Source organism: Hibiscus syriacus, unplaced genomic scaffold (genome assembly GCF_006381635.1).
Source record: "Hibiscus syriacus cultivar Baekdansim isolate YM2019G1 unplaced genomic scaffold, ASM638163v2 tig00001120_pilon, whole genome shotgun sequence".
Taxonomy (NCBI): domain Eukaryota; kingdom Viridiplantae; phylum Streptophyta; class Magnoliopsida; order Malvales; family Malvaceae; genus Hibiscus; species Hibiscus syriacus.
This window is the reverse complement of record NW_024061845.1, coordinates 893,281-910,363: the sequence shown is the minus strand read 5'-3', so window position 1 is coordinate 910,363 and position 17,083 is coordinate 893,281. Positions and strand designations below refer to the sequence as shown.

The following is a 17,083-nucleotide window of genomic DNA, read 5'->3' as shown; positions in this document are numbered from 1 at the left end:
TTCCAAATCTATATCTATCACAGACGCGCATACTTAATTATATATATATATATATATATATATATATGCATGTATATGCATGTATGATTAAGCTATTTTACAATAATTTTCTATCATCGGTGTCAAAAGTTTAGCTCCATGAACCGAGCCGATCGGTCAGGCTGGTACTGTATTTCACACAGGTGCGATAAACTATGACATAGACAACAGACAACCTAATTTGATCTATATGATTCTATTATACACTGACAGACCAAAACTACTAATATACCAAAGGTGAAAATCATTAGTTCAAGTGTCCCAAATCATTACAACAGCAATCACTCCAACACCTAACAACACAGCCAATAACTTGTAATGAGGTTTGTCCACTGGAACCGTCTTATGGGGCGTGTAACCTTTCGATAGCAAATGGTTTATAGACACATAGATGAAGACTCCAGTGGCTAACCCCATCGATATGGCGAAGATCCAATCAGCCATAGAACCCTCCGTTGTGGCATCGATTATGATCCCGATGGCTACACCGACTGGACTTGAAACAGCGAAAGCGAAAGCATAGGCTATGCATGACAACAACGGACGGTCTGGGATCATTCGGAGCAGTGCTATCCCCATTGCAATGGCTGCAAATATCTTATGCAATGAGATTGTCCATAAGGCTTTCCATGCATCGAACTCGGTCTCGGCGATTCCAATGGAAATGCCTTCGAACACCGAATGGAAGCACAAGGCAACTATCAGCAAAACACTATCCCCAAAAGAACTCACCGATGTGAGCGACGAGGACCCTTCACAGGTGGTTTCGGTGCCGTTCCCTGCAATTTAGACAAGAAAGGAAGGTGACAAAAGTAGAATAATTGGTCCTAAGTCCTAACTAAGGTACAGATCCTAAGTCCCAACAGCTTGTTACCTTGAAGCTCCGAATCACTTTTATGAGATGAGCTATTTCCTTTCCCATACACATAAGAAACCACACAATCAGCCACCATGGTCAATAGATATCCAACGCAAGCCAACATAAAAGCAAAAGGGTATGCCTTAGGGGTCAAATCCTTAAACGTTTCATTAGCGTCACTCAAGAAATGCATCATAGCAGTCCCCAAGAAAACCCCACCGGCAAACTGGGTCCCCATCACCAGAAAACCCTGGTTCCACTTAAGAAAATAGGGTGACATCCCGCCGATGAATGTCCCTACAAACACGAGAATCAAGCACCAGATCTTGACCAGAACCAAGGATTTGGAACGTAGGTTATGTCGTTCGTTGCCATCACCTGCTTCATCATCATTGCCGCCATGCGAGGTGGCAGAAAGCAAAAGAGAAAAGGATAGAAAGAGGAAGAAGAGAAAGCTCGACACTTTCATTTGAGAGAAGTTGAAGTTAGAATCTGGGTTTTGAGTTTATTGCATGATAAATATGATTATATAGAAAGAGATAAGATTCTGAAGCACTAGGAAGTGGAAGTTGGCAATAAAGAAGAGAGCCATTTGGATTATTTTTCAACGAATTATGTTTATTTAGATTAAGGCAACGAATTAATCTACATTTCTCTATCTGTTTCATCATAAGTTTAACATTTTTACCTGTCCTTCTCGTGATGAAAACAGATAGAGAAATGTAGATTAATTTAAGCAAAGGTCAAATATTTGATGAAGATGAAGTTGATTTATTTGAATAACACCAACAAAATACAGACAATTCATGATGTGGGGAGCTACCAAGATTAATGAATAACCGAGACAATGCTCACAATCTTTGTTTATGTTACCAAAATGGATTGAATAATTACAATAGTTTTCTTAAAACAGGAAAAAAAAACCTCTTACTTCCCATTTACTATTGACATTTCCCATTTTGGAGGTTCCTGCGAAATTTCCCAGGAACTTTCCAATGTGTTTGTGACCAAATTTCCTTGTACTTATAAGGCATTTTAAATTGAACCGCAAACTTGGCATCTCAAGCTTATTGCTGGAGAAACTTAGCTTAATACCAGATTCTTATAGTATTGTTGTAATCTCCTCGAAATCGGTAAATTTACCGTATCTATATCGTTCTTTTCTAGGTCTATAAAGATGTTATAACTGTGAAATTTTATGTTGTAACTGCTTCTATCAGGTTGTCAATGGGTTCCAATGCTGCAAAGCAGACCAAGTTGCCAATGGCTGCTGCAGGCTCTCCAAACTTAACAAATGATGAAAATGATCCCATGGAAACAACCATCGGAGTAGAAAAGCAACTTCAATGGCTGTGAATTGTGCCTTTCGGAGTGTGATTCGGATGGTTCTCCTGGACCTTAAGAAGCTCGGGATGTACTATGGTATCTATACGGTTCTTGGAGCTCTAAGCTTTTCGGTATTGATGAACCACATGAGAGGCCATAAAACAAATAATTTCGTTGATTCTCTTTACATGTGTGTGGTGACAATGACCACCGTTGGTTATGGCTACCTTTACCCGGCAGTACCGTTTCGCAACTGGTGTGCAGTGTTTTCATCGCCGCAGGGATGTTGCTGTTCTGAGTAGTACTGAAAATAACTGCTAAATACTTGGTCTTCAAGAAACAAACGGTGTTGCTTAACGCCCTACATGTGGCACGGAAAATCGGACCGATCGATGCCCTTAACGAGATCGAAACACTGAATATAGACTACACCAAATGTATAATGTCATTGATCGTTATGGGACTGCATTTCGTCATCGGGATCTATGTTCTGCATACCGTTGAAGCAATGGAATTCAATGATGCGTTCTATTGTGTTTGTAGCACCATGACGACCGTAGGGTTCGGAGACGTGAGCTTCTCAAGCGAATCTGGTCGAACGTTCGGCATGATATGGATATTCACTGGAACATCCTGTTTAGGCCAGCTGTTTCTCTACATGGCAGATGTTTATACAGATATTGAAGCAAAGAAACTTGTGAAGTGGGTCATTGCAAGCATCGTTATCGACAGAAACGAAATTGAGGCTGCCGATGATCTTGAGAAAGACGAAGTTCATGGGTAAAATCACTTCATTAATACATTGTTAATGTTGTTAATTGTTTTGTTTGCATTTTCTTTTCTTTCTTTCTTCAGGGCTGCTGATTTCATTTTGTATAAACTAAAATACATGGGAAAGATCAAGCAAAAGGATATCTTATCCGTTATGAAGGATCTCGACATCGACAATAGATCGGTTTTAGATGTGATTCCAGCTCAATCATCAGAAAATTAACGATGACGATGATAATTCTACCTTCTTCGAAATATTAGAAAATTTAAAATCAATAAATATATTAAATAATTATAAAATGTATCGACTATGACGACAATAACAACAATGATGAAATAGTCGAGGCTTATAATATTATGACTAATGATGTAAATGCTTCGAGCAATCTGATATCGTTACATGGATTAAAAGTTTTTCCCATCTTTTCTTTCGAAGTCGTATGTAATTATGCTATTTCAATTAATCATGTTTTTATCAATCATAGAATGCTTAGAGTTTATAATTATCATGTGTTTACTTTTTCTTTTATTGACATCAATTACATTCATATACTTGTAAATAATTTGTAATTCATAAAATTAAAGTTATTAAAATATGAATAGGATATTAAAAATGAAAAAATAAATTAAAAATTCTTGCTTAAAGCCCTTTTTACCATTGTTTGACGCTAATCACCAAATCCAGCTTCAAAATTTTGATCCCTAACATCATCTCTAATTGTAACCAAGCACTTCAGGGTTCAACTTGTGTTTCTTGTCCAAGAAGTTTAGCCAATATTCAAGCTTTATCATTTTTAATAATCTAATATTTAAAAATTTTAAGAATTTTTCTATGACGTTTTGTACAAAATATACTAAAAACAGAAGATGATGCAGGATAGAATCTGGGTGTTTCCTGTGGCATAAATGAGTTAAAAAAACGTTAAAGTTAATTATAAATATTAATTAAAAGATTTAAAATTTTCATTTTGATAATTCGATAGATAAAATTTTACATGTCTCTGATAAAAACCTATATAAATAAAAACTTAAGATGATAGAAAGAATATGAGAGAATTTAGAATGTGAAATAAAGTCGACACTTTTATATTTCTAACTAGTTTTGTACTGTTCAAAGTATTGCCTTTTGCATGGTGATTGGTTCAAAGTATTGCCTTTTACATGATAAGAAACAAGTATTGTAGATCTTAATAGAATTATCAGATGAAAACTCAGCATGTTAAGGTGAAATGCTCCTTAATTGTCTTAATTGATCGGCTGATGATGCAAAGAGTCTGAGCCTTGCAGGTCCCTTGTTTCTTTGAGTTCTTAGCCCAAGTCCTTCTGAGCTGTTGTCTGCTATTCTGCAACGGGTTTCAATGCATTTACAATGTGTAGTTTACTGCGTTGTCATCATCAATCACTTCAATAAAATGTATTGTGCCCTTACAAAAATGTCTAACTTGCCATTAACTATTGAAATTTCCCATTTTGGATGTTCATGCGAAATTTCCCACAAATTTAGCCCATAACCAAAACAACTCGAGCAAACCCTTTTCACTCCAAGCTGCAAACTTACTTCTTTGCATCAGAAAACTATATCAACTGGGGATCTTTCCAGGAGCTTTCCAATGTGTTTGGAACCCAATTTCCTTCTACTTAAAAGCATTTTAAATTGAATTGCAACTTGGCATCTCAGGCTTATAACTGAAGAACCTTAGCTTAATAACCAGATTCTTATAGAATCACCACTGTTTCCTCGAAATCGGTAAGTTTCAGGTATCTATATCATCATTTTCTAGCTCTATAAAGAAATTTTATGTTGTAATTGCTTCTATCAGGTGGTCTTGATGTTGGGTCGCTTCAACTCGATCATTGCAATGGCTTCCAATGCTGCAAAGCAAGCCAAGTTGCCAATGGCTGATGCAGGCTTTCCAAACTTAACAAATATTGAAAATGATCCCAAGGAAACAACCATTCAGAGTTGCAAATCGACTTTCGTAACTGCAAATTGTGCCGTTCCGAGTGCGATTCGGACGGTTCTCCCGGACCTTAAGAAGCTCGGGATGTACTATGGTATATATACGGGTATCGGAACTCTAAGCCTTTTGGTATTGAAGAACCATATCAGAGGCCACAAAACAAATGATTTCATTGATTCACTTTACATGTGTGTGGTGACCATGACCACCGTTGGTTATGGAGACCTTTACCCCCACGGTATCGTTCCGGAACTGGTGTGCAGTGTTTTAATCACCGCAGGGATGTTGCTGTTCGGAATAGTAGTGAAAATAGCAGCAAAATACTTGGTGTTCAAGCAACAAGCGGTTCTGCTTAACGCCCTGCAGGTGTCTCGGAAAATCGGACCGATGGAAGCCCTTAACGAGATCGAAAACCTGAAGATAGACTACACCAAGTGTATGATATCGTTGGCCGTTTTGGGAGTGCATTTCGTCATCGGTGTCTTCGTGCTCTGTACTCTCGAAAAAATGGAGTCTGATGATGCATTATATTGCGCTATTAGCACCATGACGACTGTAGGTTTCGGAGATGAAAGCTTCTCGAGCGAATTCGGTCGAACGTTCGGCACGATATGGATATTCACCGGAACGTCCTGTTTAGGCCAGCTGTTTCTGTACATGGCAGAGGTTTATACAGATATTGAAGCAAAGAAATTTGTGAAGTGGGTCATTGCAAGCAACGTTATTGACAGGGACGAAATTGAGGCTGCCGATGATCTTGAGAAAGACAAAGTTCACGGGTAAAATCACTTCATTAATACGTTGTTAATGTTAATTGTTTTGTTTGCATTTGATTTTCCTTTCTTTGTTTTCCAATAGGGCTGCTGATTTCATTTTATATAAGCTAAAAGATACGGGAAAGATCAAGCAAGAGGATATCTCATCCACCATGCAGGATCTCGACATCAAAGATCGATCGGTATTCAACGCGATTCCTGCTCGACCATCGGAAAAGTAATGACAACGACGATGATGATGGTGCTATCAAAATGTCATCAATTGTATTAGATTTATTCTAGAGAGTTTAGATCTCCATTTTCCCCGTTATTTTCAACCTTCCCTTGGGGTTGAAATACTCCTGGAAAGCTATAAAATTTTCAACCTTCCCTGGTTAATATGTATGTTGTAAAAACTGCATGCTGCTTATGCTTTCAACGTATAATGTATTTTTACCGCAACCAATAATGATGGGATTTTCTTTTATTTTACAAATCTGCTATATGTGCATTTTTATTTAAATTCTTTTAATATATTAATTAAGAAAACATGACGATTCGAGACACGTGTCTCATGTCGTACGATCCGATTCAATTGTGCTCTATCAAAGATCAATAAGCTGAATGATTAAGTGGACCCAAATAAAACCAGCGAATTACGGGATCATGGTTAAAAGTGGAAATTCCCTCTTTGAATTTTCTAGCAGCCGCACCAATTGTGGGACCCCCTCACATCAATGGAACACATACGATTCACAAACATAGGAACGAATACAGTCAGTCACCCATCCTAGCCTTATGTACGAGATCAACGTCCCAGATTAATCGTGAGGGAATAATATGGATTATCTAATTCTAAGAATCTATACCTCAACTTGTTAAACAAAAATGAAAATCGTTTTAATGTTAAAAAGTGTAATACATTAGCCAGAATCAAAATAAAAAAGTAACGAAGAATAAACTACTTGGAATTTCGAACAAAAAATAACTACTTGTAACTGAGTAATTAATTATTAATAATATTATTCCTCCAAAAAATTACAGTTCAAAGTAGAAAAAAAAAAGGTGAAAATACAGCAGACTGAGGAAAGAGAGTTAGAGATTACAGTACCGAGTTGAAAAAAAAGAGAAGCTACTCAGATTTGTAAGAGTCAACAGTGAGTTCGGGATGGCCAGCAACATAGTCAAGGAGGCCTTCGCCGGGCTTATCGGCCGGAGAGTCAGAACCGCCGGAATGAGGGGATGTTTTGGCGAAGAAGACGACAGCTACGAGGAAGAGAGCGGTGGAGAGGAAAAGAGGCCAAAAGTAGGTAAAAATGGTGAGAAAAGAAGGCGCAAAAATGATGAGTGAAGAAAGGGTGAGTAAAAGAGCGAGTGTTAAGATTATTGGGTACTTGAACTTCACAAGTTTTTCTGGGATTTCCATGGTGTTTTTATTCGAGATGTAGAAAGAAAATTGATGAAGGTTGTTGTTTTAGAGGAAGAAGATGGAGTTGAAAAGAGTGGATGTTTTTGGAGTTTCTTAAGCGAGCAGGGTTTGGTGTCTGGTGATTGATTACTTCGTCATATTTTTCATTTTTAAGTTTTCCTACTCTTGTTATTTATCTCGTTAAATACGGCTTTCCCAATATGCCCCTTCTTTTCCTTTCTTTATAGAATATTTATTATTTTTCTTTTTTACATTCATTGATTCACTTTAAAGTTTAGTGAGAGAAATTTATTGCAATTTACATCTTAGATCATTAAAATTAAATTTATTTTCTACTTATATTATAAACATTTAACTCAATCAAATTAGATCAAAAATAAAAAATATAACGACAAAAATGACAATAAAGATGTACAAGTTAAATTAATAAAAATCTTAAGAACGTGAATTTATGTCATTGTTATCACTGATAGTGGATTCAAAAATAATTTTTAAGATGAGTATATACTAATTAATAATAGAAATATTTTGTATAGGATAATTATAAATAAAATTTTAGCATGAGCACAATTAATTTGAGTTTTTCGAGTCAAGTGTCAAGTAGCTCGTTTCGGCTCGTTAAATATTCGAGTCGAGTCCATTCGATCCGAGTATTTATCGAGCCTAGACCGAGTCGATCTCAAGTAACTCACGATCTGTCTCGTCTCATTTACAGCCCTAACCCCAACAAGTCTATTAGCATACTCTTATCTCCTCCATTATCTATTGAAGATTATTACATGGCACTGGAAACACAAAAAATATAAGAAAATTTTCTCACTCGATGAGAGAGATATTTTATTTGTTCTTTTTTCTTTTTCCTTCTTTCTGATTTAGATCATTTCACTTAAACGTTTATATTTTAATTATCTCTAATTTTCGTACCAATGATTCTTCATTTAAATTAAAAATAATAATTTATGAAAAAATGTTGCGATCACCTATCTAAATCGTAAGATATTTATCATTCCAAATGGAAGGGAAATAAAGAAGAAGAAAGAAAAAGAGAAACAAAAGAATAAATGAGAAACGGTTAGTTGGCAATAGTTAATATAATTTGGGCTTCCTCTAACACCATTCAACCATGCAAACAAATTTGATATGAAAATATAAAGGTAAATGGGAAATAAGGAGGGGAAGAAGAGGCATTTCAATAGATACAATTAATTTTATTTACCAACTTTATGTAATGTTTCTATTCTTCATAAACTGGTATGAACTTGACCCGCTTCAGCCCGACCCAGATTGGGTGGTTTTTGAAAAAAGAAGGCACTGTGGGACACTTCAACGGTAAAATGAATGTCAATGGCACGCAGATCCTCAGTCCTTCCACTGAAATTGTCGGCTACTTTTTCTCCATCTTTCGAAATGAAAACTGTAATTGTTTTTAGCTTCAACTAAAGTTTTTGAAAGCTTGCGAGCAGAGATAAGATCCAATCCCACGTATGGTGCAGAAACCAAGGCCCTGAAATTATTCCATTTTCAGTACAATTATACACATAAAAAATAAAATCCTTCATAATGATCCGCTCCTTACATTAACGTAATGATCTGCGCATTTATGAGATGAATGCTTGATCAATAAAAATTTTAAAATAGCATCTAATAGGTAATTAATTTTTTTATAGTGATATTTATGTAAAAACGTCAACTTTCTTTCATTTTTTTTGTATGAAAAAACTTTCTGCATTAAAATGTTTAAATATGTTTTTGTAAATTATTTTATAACTCGATAAATTTTGATTTTTGCATGAAATTACACAATACAATTATGTCTACCAATTACCACTTGACATTTTCTAATGTCTTTTTGACTGTTTCAAAATCTTATATGTATAGTATAGGCTAGGAAAACTTTGAGGTAAGTAATTTAAAATATGAATAATTTTATAAAAGTTGTATAACTTGTATTTCTTTTTTAAAATGATGATAATGATAATAATAATAATAAATATTTTATAATTTAAAAAAAATTATAAATTTCAAATATTTTTAAAAGAATTCTTAACTTTTAAAATTAATTATTTAAAAATATAAAAAGTATTAAAATAAAATTTTAATTACAATTGAGAATCAAATGAATTATTATTCATTAATTATTATTTTTTAATAACAGTTAATAATGTGTATTCATTTTTAAAATTAAGTACAATGACCATAAATTATTAAAATTATTAATGTTGTTAAAAAATAATAATTAATAAATAAAAATTTATTACTAGAATTTTTTTAAAATGATAATGATGACGATGATGATAAGAAATATTTTATAATTTTAAAAATTATAAATTTCATATATTTTTGAAAAAAATCTTAACTTTTAAAATCAATTATGTAAAAATATAAAAAACATTGAAATAAAATTTTAATTAAATGGAGGGATCAAATGAATTATTATTCATTAATTATTATTTTTTAATAGCATTAATAATGTGTATTCATTTTTAAAATTAAGTATTATGCCATAAATTATCAAAATTATTTAATGTTGTTAAAAATAATAATTAATGAATAATAATTCATTTGATCCTTCAATTGTAATTGTAATTTTATTTTAATATTTTTTATATTTTTAAATAATTAATTCTAAAAATTAAGAAATTTTTCAAAAATATATGAAATTTATAATTTTTTAAATTATAAAATATTTCTTCTTATTATTATTATATCATCATCGTCATTTTGAAAAAAGAATACTAGTTATACAACTTTTATAAAATTATTCATATTTTAAATTACTTACCTTCAAAGTTTTCCTATATTAGATTACACGTATTGTGTTATAAAATGGTCAAAAAGACATTAGAAAGTGTCAATTGATAATTGGTAAACATAATTGTATTGTGTAATTTCATACAAAAACCAAAATTTGTCAAGTTATAAAATAATTTGTAAAAACATATTTAAAGATTTTAATGCATAAAGTTTTTTTCAAAAAAAATATGAAAGAAAATTGATGTTTTTACACAAATATCACCCTAACATAAATTAATTACATATTAGGCACCATTTCAAAAAAAAATTACTAATCTAACACTCATCCCAGATAGGCACGGATGATGATCCGTGCCTTACCCCACGTGGCTCCACGTCACCTTAAGGCGCGGATCATGCAAAGGGTACTAGATTCATAATATTTTTTCTAACGGTGTCTGACACGTAAATTAAAAAATTCAATGATTTTTCGGTAAATACACATAAACTATCACCTTTTTTCGTTTGAGTCACTAAACTATTAGTTGCTTTAAAATCATATTTAACGGTATATTTTAATTTTATTTTGAACATCTATTATTAAAAAATTAACCATAATATGACGTATCATCATAAGTTAATATCACGTCAACATTAAAAATGTCACATCAATAATTATACTAATTTTTTAACAATAAATGATTAAAATGAAATTAAAATGTAACATTATGGATTATTTAAAAATAACTAAACTATCCAAACATAACAAAAATGATAGTTAAGCTATTAATAATGTAGTTTACACAAGAAACACTCCTTTGCTAGATCCTGGTCTGGTTTCAAACTAAAGAAACCCACATTTTGTTTCCTTCTGTTGCTGTTTGGGCTTCTTCTTGGGTTTTATATTGTATCAATTTCAAGTTTTCTTAACCCAATTATGAATAAATCAACCTGACATGCATTGCTCGATACAAAGATTCTTCACAGACTAGCTACCACGTGGACAACGTGCAGAACTGTGTAGTGCTTTGTTCTGTAAAAGTAAAAACCATTAATTTCATGCATCATCTTAATCAAATTAGACAGGTGGCTTAATCAAATTTCCATCACTTCAAAGCAAATGGTCCGTTACCTAGTCATGGTGGTGGAAATCTGCAAAAGCATAGAAGTAATGGGTACAGTACCAGACAAATACATCATTTATAAGTTCAATGTAACTAGAACCTTACCAGAATGATCTTAAACACTTGTGATTAGCAAAATTCAGGCTTTCTCTTCTTTGTGCTGATGGAGTTCCAAGTATCTTTATTCCAGGTTCTCATCACCTTCTTCTTTCTGGTTTTGTTTATGATGATCGGGAAATCAAAAGCTAGGAATTTAGTTCCAAACTTGATTCCAGGGCCATGGAAATTACCTTTGATCGGAAATCTGCACCAGGTCGCCGGTTCTGCTCTACCCCATCGAACCCTACGGGACATGGCTATCAAACATGGTCCCCTCATGCACCTGCAGCTCGGTCAAGTTTCCACTGTGGTCGTTTCTTCTCCTGAAATGGCTAAGGAGATTTTGAAAACGCATGATGTCGTCTTTGCTTATAGGCCTTTCCTTGTTGTCGCCATGATTACAACTTATGAGTGCACTAACATCGCGTTTTCACCATTAGGAAACTATTGGAGACAACTGCGCAAAATTTGCAACGAGGAGCTTCTGAGCGCGGCTCGGGTCGGTTCGTTCCGATCGATAAGAGAAGAGGAAGTGTTGAATATGGTCGAAACAATGAAAGCAAACGAAGGGTTGCCTGTGAATCTGAGTGAAAAAGTTTTTTCAGCGACTTACGCCATAACAGCAAGGGCTGCTTTTGGTAAGAAATGCAAAGATCAAGGTGCTTTCATATCGACTATATCAGAAGAATCCAAGGTGAATTCTGGTTTCTTTATTTCCGAATTTTTTCCTTCGCTAAAATTCCTGGATGTAGTTTCGGGTCTAAAGCAGAGAGTTGAAAAGATTCATAGAGAGTCCGATAGGATACTTGGGAACATTGTTAATGAACACAAAGGTAAAACAAAAACCAGAAGTGAAGATGTAGGCAAGGAAGATCTGGTTGACGTTCTTTTAAGGATTCAAGAAGATGACCAATTCCCCTTAACTGATAACAACGTCAGAGCCATCATCTTTGTGAGTCCATTCTCTTTCACAAACCTATATATGTATATGTATAAAATTGAATGGCCTTTTCATGGTGTTTCAGGACATTTTCAGCGGCGGGAGTGAGACATCAGCAACAGTTGTAGATTGGGCAATGGCAGAAATGATTAAAAACCCAACAGTTATGGCAAAAGCACAAGATGAGGTAAGAGAAGCATTTCAAGGCAAAGGAAACGTAGATGAAACAGGCATTCACCAACTCAAATATCTAAACTGTGTTATAAAAGAAACCCTGAGACTGCACCCTGTTTTCCCATTGTTGCTGCCAAGAGAATGCAGCCAAAGCTGTAAGGTTAATGGATTTGACATACCATCCAAGACTAGAGTCATCATCAATGCATGGGCGATCGGGAGAGATCCAAATCACTGGGTCGAGCCTGAAAAGTTCGACCCCAAACGATTTATGAACAATTCAGTCGATTTCATAGGCACAAATTTCGAGTTCATCCCATTCGGAGCTGGAAGAAGGATATGTCCAGGCATATTATTCGCATTACCAAATGTAGAGCTTCCACTTGCCCAACTGCTGTTCCATTTTGATTGGAAGTTGCCGAGTGGAATGAAGGAAGAAGACTTGGTCATGACAGAGGTGTTTGGCATGTCTGTGAGGAGGAAAAATGAACTTATCCTGCTTTCTGCTCCTTATAACGCTTCCATTAATGTTGCCTAGAAGCACAGGGAAGATGATATTTGTTTCAGTGCTATATATATATGCATGAAAGTCTTGTGAGATGTGACATCTAACTAATGTGGGTGTAATATAAAAATCTATATTTTAAATAAATGGTAGTTTATTTTAAATAAAAGATGAAAATAATTTTTATTTGTGATATAAATTTTGGTTTTGACAGATAATAAAGTATTAGATCAAGGATATACAAATTTTAGTTAATTAATTATACGAAGCACGAACCAAATAACTTTAATAATTAATGAATTGTTGTTATTTTTTAAGGTATCGACTTCAAGCATCATATATAGAGGAATTTGAATATTCAATATCAAATATGAAATTCTTTGAATTGATATTACATTGTATTCATCTTATAATTAAACGACAATTTTACTAAACAGTAACTTAATTTAAGGTTAATTTAATATAATTTTAAAATATTACACTATCCAACATAAAAAAAATTATACTTTAATAAAATTTTCAATTATAATAAAATTTTATTATTTTTTAACCTTATATTAATAAATTATATTTTAAACATTGGACATTTGAATTGACATCTCACCATAAACTTGAGCTATCATGGCTGAAATAGTAACATGAAAATGGGAAATTCTATCGTGCGACATCTTTAATATACGGTTAAAAAATATGTTATCGGTTTTATTATTATTTTTTAAATATTTTTGATAAAAAAATTACCTAAAATATTATTATTTCTATCTGAAACATTAATATTTTTAACATTTTTCGGTAAACTGCCCAATAATAATAAAATAGGTAAAAAATAATATTTTAAGTAACGCTTTATCGAATATGTTAACAAAACCGGTAAAGAATCCAATAATAATAAAATTGATAGAATTAATAATGTTTTAGGTAATTTTTACTGTAAATATTAAAAAAATAATAATAAAATTGATAACGTATTTTATTAGAGAAAATAACCTCAGTGATCAAAAATGCCTTATAATATACAATTTTAACCAACTTTTTTTGGATTTGCCAAAATGACCAACTAAATCGCAATGCGATCGATAATTTGCAACGCGATCTCCGGTATCGCAAATTAGTATCTAGATTCGCAACGCGATTCTGACTATCATTGCGATTTTCCAAATTCGCGATGCGATTTTCCTAATTCGCAATGCGAATACGTAAATCGCAACGCGAATTTGGAAAATCGCAATGCGATTACGTAAATCGCAATGCGATTACGTAAATCGCAATGTGAATAGGTAAATCGCAATGCGATTCTGTAAATCGCAATGCGAATCTGTAAATCGCAACGAGATTCTGACTATCGCAATACTGAATTTCAAATTCGCAACTCGATTTCTGAATTCGTAACAGGTTTTAGTTTCGCAATACAAATGTTTTGGGTATATAACTACGCAGCAGCAGCAACTCGTAACCTAAATCCCTAAATCGCAACTCATTTCATCTCCATCTATCACTCTCTCCGGCGACATCCGTTCCTATATCCAACGACATCCTTCCCCATCCGGTAACATGTTTTAGTTTCACAACTCGTTTGTTTAGTAAATTAATTTACAATAATGAAATCATCTAATGTTGATCATGTTTGGATAGATTTGTGTTTTGGAGGGTCATGGGAGAATGTTCATGGTGTTTTACAATATATGCCTTTACCCATGAATCTTCAACTAAAATTGTCATTAAAAAAGTTAATTTATGAAACTCTAATGTTACGTGTTGCAAATAAATTGAATTTAGAGCCCCTAAGTGGATTTAGGCTATCTTATCAGAGAAATGATAAAGTTTATTTGTTAACCGACAATGAAGATGTTGAACGATTCATTGCTTACATTAGTATTTTAAGTGATGATGTTACATTGTATGTTGTTGAACCTAGAAGTAGTGAAGTTGGGTCAGTAGCGGGTAATAATCAACTAAGTTTTTCAACCCCAGTTTATGGTGCTCAAAATTTAATGGTTCCACCACAATTTCATCACCAAGCAAATTTTGTTTCACCACATTTCCAATACCAAACACAATCTCAAAACCCACAACCTTTCCCTAATCCAAATCCCAATCAACTTTCAGCACCAAATTCCGGTTTTCGTATTGACCAGTTAGACGATGATGAGCCAACAGAAAAAATTGTGAGTACTAGTCAGTATTCGAAATTTGATCTTGGTCAATACCCGGACTTTGATCTTGGTTAATACTCGGATTTTGATGATTTTTCAGAAGAATAAACAGACCCTGCGTGTAATGATTTTGATATTGGTTAATACCCGAATTTTGATGATGAAACAGCCGTTGCCGAGGAAGATGTTGTTGATGATAATGAGGAGGAAGTTACGACTGTAAATGAACATGTTGAACATCCATTCTGTAATTCATATAACACTGAAGAAGAAAAAGAAGAAGAATAAATCCCCAAAGAAAAGTCCCCGAAGAAAATGCCACGGGAGTATAACTGGAATATGCCAGAATTACTTCAAATACCGGAAGAAGAGTTGGTAAAGATAGCAGTTGATTGTTACACAAAAATTATTCGTATCAAGAAAGATGATTGTTTTGATACAAAGGAAGACTTGAAGATAGCTTTGTATACGAAATGTGTGGAAGATGGCTATCATCTAAAAGTTAACAAATCAAGCAAAGATCGTTTCGAAACAAGGTGTATGATTGACAAAAACTGTACGTGGCATATGATTGCAAAGAGGATAAAATATTACGAAATGTTTCAAGTTAGGACTTTTATTGATAAACATACATGTTCAAGAAACAAAGTTTTTCCTCACCATAGACAGGCAAACAAAAAGGTGTTGGGTGGTTTTCTGGCTGAGTTAATGTTTTTGAATGGCAGGGTATATCGGGGACATGAAATTATGACTGACATGAATGCTCGATTCAAGATTAGTATCTCATATTCTCAAGCTTGGAGAGCCAAATGTTATGCCTTGGAATTGTTGAGGGGGTCGCCAGAAGCATCGTTTGCCAACTGCCGGCTTATTGTCACAATTTAAAGCTGAAAAATCCTGGGTCGGTAACTCATATCAAAACAGATAGAGATGGATGCTTTGAGTTGCTGTTTATCGCAATTGGTGCTGCGGTTAGTAAATCAATATAATTTTGTTGACTCATTTTTGTTAGTTACATGCATTTCACATTTAAATGATTATATTTCTTGTGTATATGATTTTGTAGATTCGTTCGTTTATTAATTGCATGTGCCCAGTTATTATAGTTGACGGAGGACATTTAAAAGGTCGATACCTTGGAGTAAACTTATTAGCAGTAGCCATGGATGCTAACAATGGGATACTGCCAATATCTTACGGGGTTGGCAAATCTGAAACCTCTGATTCATGGACATGGTTTATGGGGCATCTTAGGGATTGCATAGGTCCTATTAGCAATTTGACAATCATATCCGATAGGGAAAACTCAACTGACAACGCTGTTAGAAGGTGTTTCCCAGATGTTTTTCATGGACTTTGTGGTGTTCATTTGTATAGAAATCTAAAATCAAGGTCTGCTGGTAAAAAAATCACAAATTGACATACTGGAAGGCTGTAAAAGCTTATCGGGAAGTGGATTTTAATAAGCATATAAACTGTTTAAGACGTGTTTTGCCTCAATGTGCTCAAACACTAGAAGATGTCGGGTTTGAAAGATGGTCAAGAGTACATCAACTTGGAGCAAGATATGGTTTCATGACGTCTAATAGTGCAGAATCAATCAACGCTCTAAGTCGTCATTCCCGGAAATTACCCATTACTATATTAATGGAGTTTTTTCGAGCCTCTATTCAACAGTGGTACTACAAGAAAAGAAACCATGCTGGTATTATTTCTTTAAATTCGTAACTTATCATATATTTTACTAAGTATTATTTATTTAAATTTACAGGAACATTGGAACATCGTGTTACACCATGGACAGAATAAAAGATAACGAAACGTGTTGTGAAGTTAACGTCATGGAGAGTTGAACCATGTTCAAACACTTTATTTGAAGTACTGGATAATAACTTAAATGGGCTTGTCGATCTAAATGCAAAGACGTGTAGTTGTATGAAATGGCAAACATCTGGTTATCCGTGTGGCCATGTTATAAAAGTTTCTCTTCATCTAAACCAAGATGATTCAATCGCATACGCTATGGATTGCTACACTATAGAAGTATATCGACAGACTTATGGCGAGATTGTCTACCCTATTCTACATCCTTGTGAGTGGGACATACCAGATGACTTACAAACAGTTTTTCCACCAGCCATGGACAGAATGCTACCTGGCCGACAAAAAAGTCACGATCGTATATCGTCTAAGGGTGAAGAGAAGAAGAGATCGA

At 34.0% G+C, this 17,083-nt stretch overlaps 3 protein-coding genes and 1 pseudogene across 7 annotated transcripts; 3 read left to right on the top strand and 1 right to left on the bottom strand.

Moving 5' to 3' along the window:
• Positions 1-179: 179 nt before the first annotated feature.
• Positions 180-1,461, bottom strand: LOC120121969 (zinc transporter 11-like). 2 transcript variants are annotated; one of them, XM_039141240.1, is made up of 2 exons: positions 914-1,461; positions 180-818 (listed from the first exon to the last, which is right to left on the bottom strand). In XM_039141240.1, the coding sequence occupies exons 1-2, from the start codon at positions 1,365-1,367 to the stop codon at positions 292-294; spliced, it is 981 nt and encodes a 326-aa protein (XP_038997171.1). In that variant the 5' UTR covers positions 1,368-1,461; the 3' UTR covers positions 180-291. The 2 variants fall into 2 exon arrangements, with proteins under 2 accessions (XP_038997171.1, XP_038997165.1); XM_039141234.1 differs by having other exon boundaries at positions 181-827; positions 923-1,459.
• A 284-nt stretch (positions 1,462-1,745) lies between these two features.
• LOC120120275 lies at positions 1,746-3,220 on the top strand (annotated as a pseudogene).
• On the top strand, positions 1,970-6,019 carry LOC120121941 (two-pore potassium channel 1-like). 4 transcript variants are annotated; one of them, XM_039141205.1, is made up of 3 exons: positions 1,970-2,031; positions 4,816-5,735; positions 5,815-6,018. In XM_039141205.1, exons 2-3 carry the CDS (start codon positions 4,825-4,827, stop codon positions 5,951-5,953), a joined length of 1,050 nt encoding a protein of 349 aa, XP_038997136.1. In that variant the 5' UTR covers positions 1,970-2,031; positions 4,816-4,824; the 3' UTR covers positions 5,954-6,018. The 4 variants fall into 4 exon arrangements, with proteins under 4 accessions (XP_038997136.1, XP_038997143.1, XP_038997155.1 ...); XM_039141212.1 differs by having other exon boundaries at positions 1,993-2,031; positions 4,803-5,735; positions 5,815-6,019; XM_039141224.1 differs by having other exon boundaries at positions 2,015-2,042; positions 5,815-6,019.
• Positions 6,020-11,136: 5,117 nt separating this feature from the next.
• On the top strand, positions 11,137-12,793 carry LOC120121876 (cytochrome P450 71D10-like). The gene is made up of 2 exons (XM_039141171.1): positions 11,137-12,048; positions 12,122-12,793. Exons 1-2 carry the CDS (start codon positions 11,161-11,163, stop codon positions 12,746-12,748), a joined length of 1,515 nt encoding a protein of 504 aa, XP_038997102.1. The 5' UTR covers positions 11,137-11,160; the 3' UTR covers positions 12,749-12,793.
• The last annotated feature ends 4,290 nt before the right edge of the window (positions 12,794-17,083 follow it).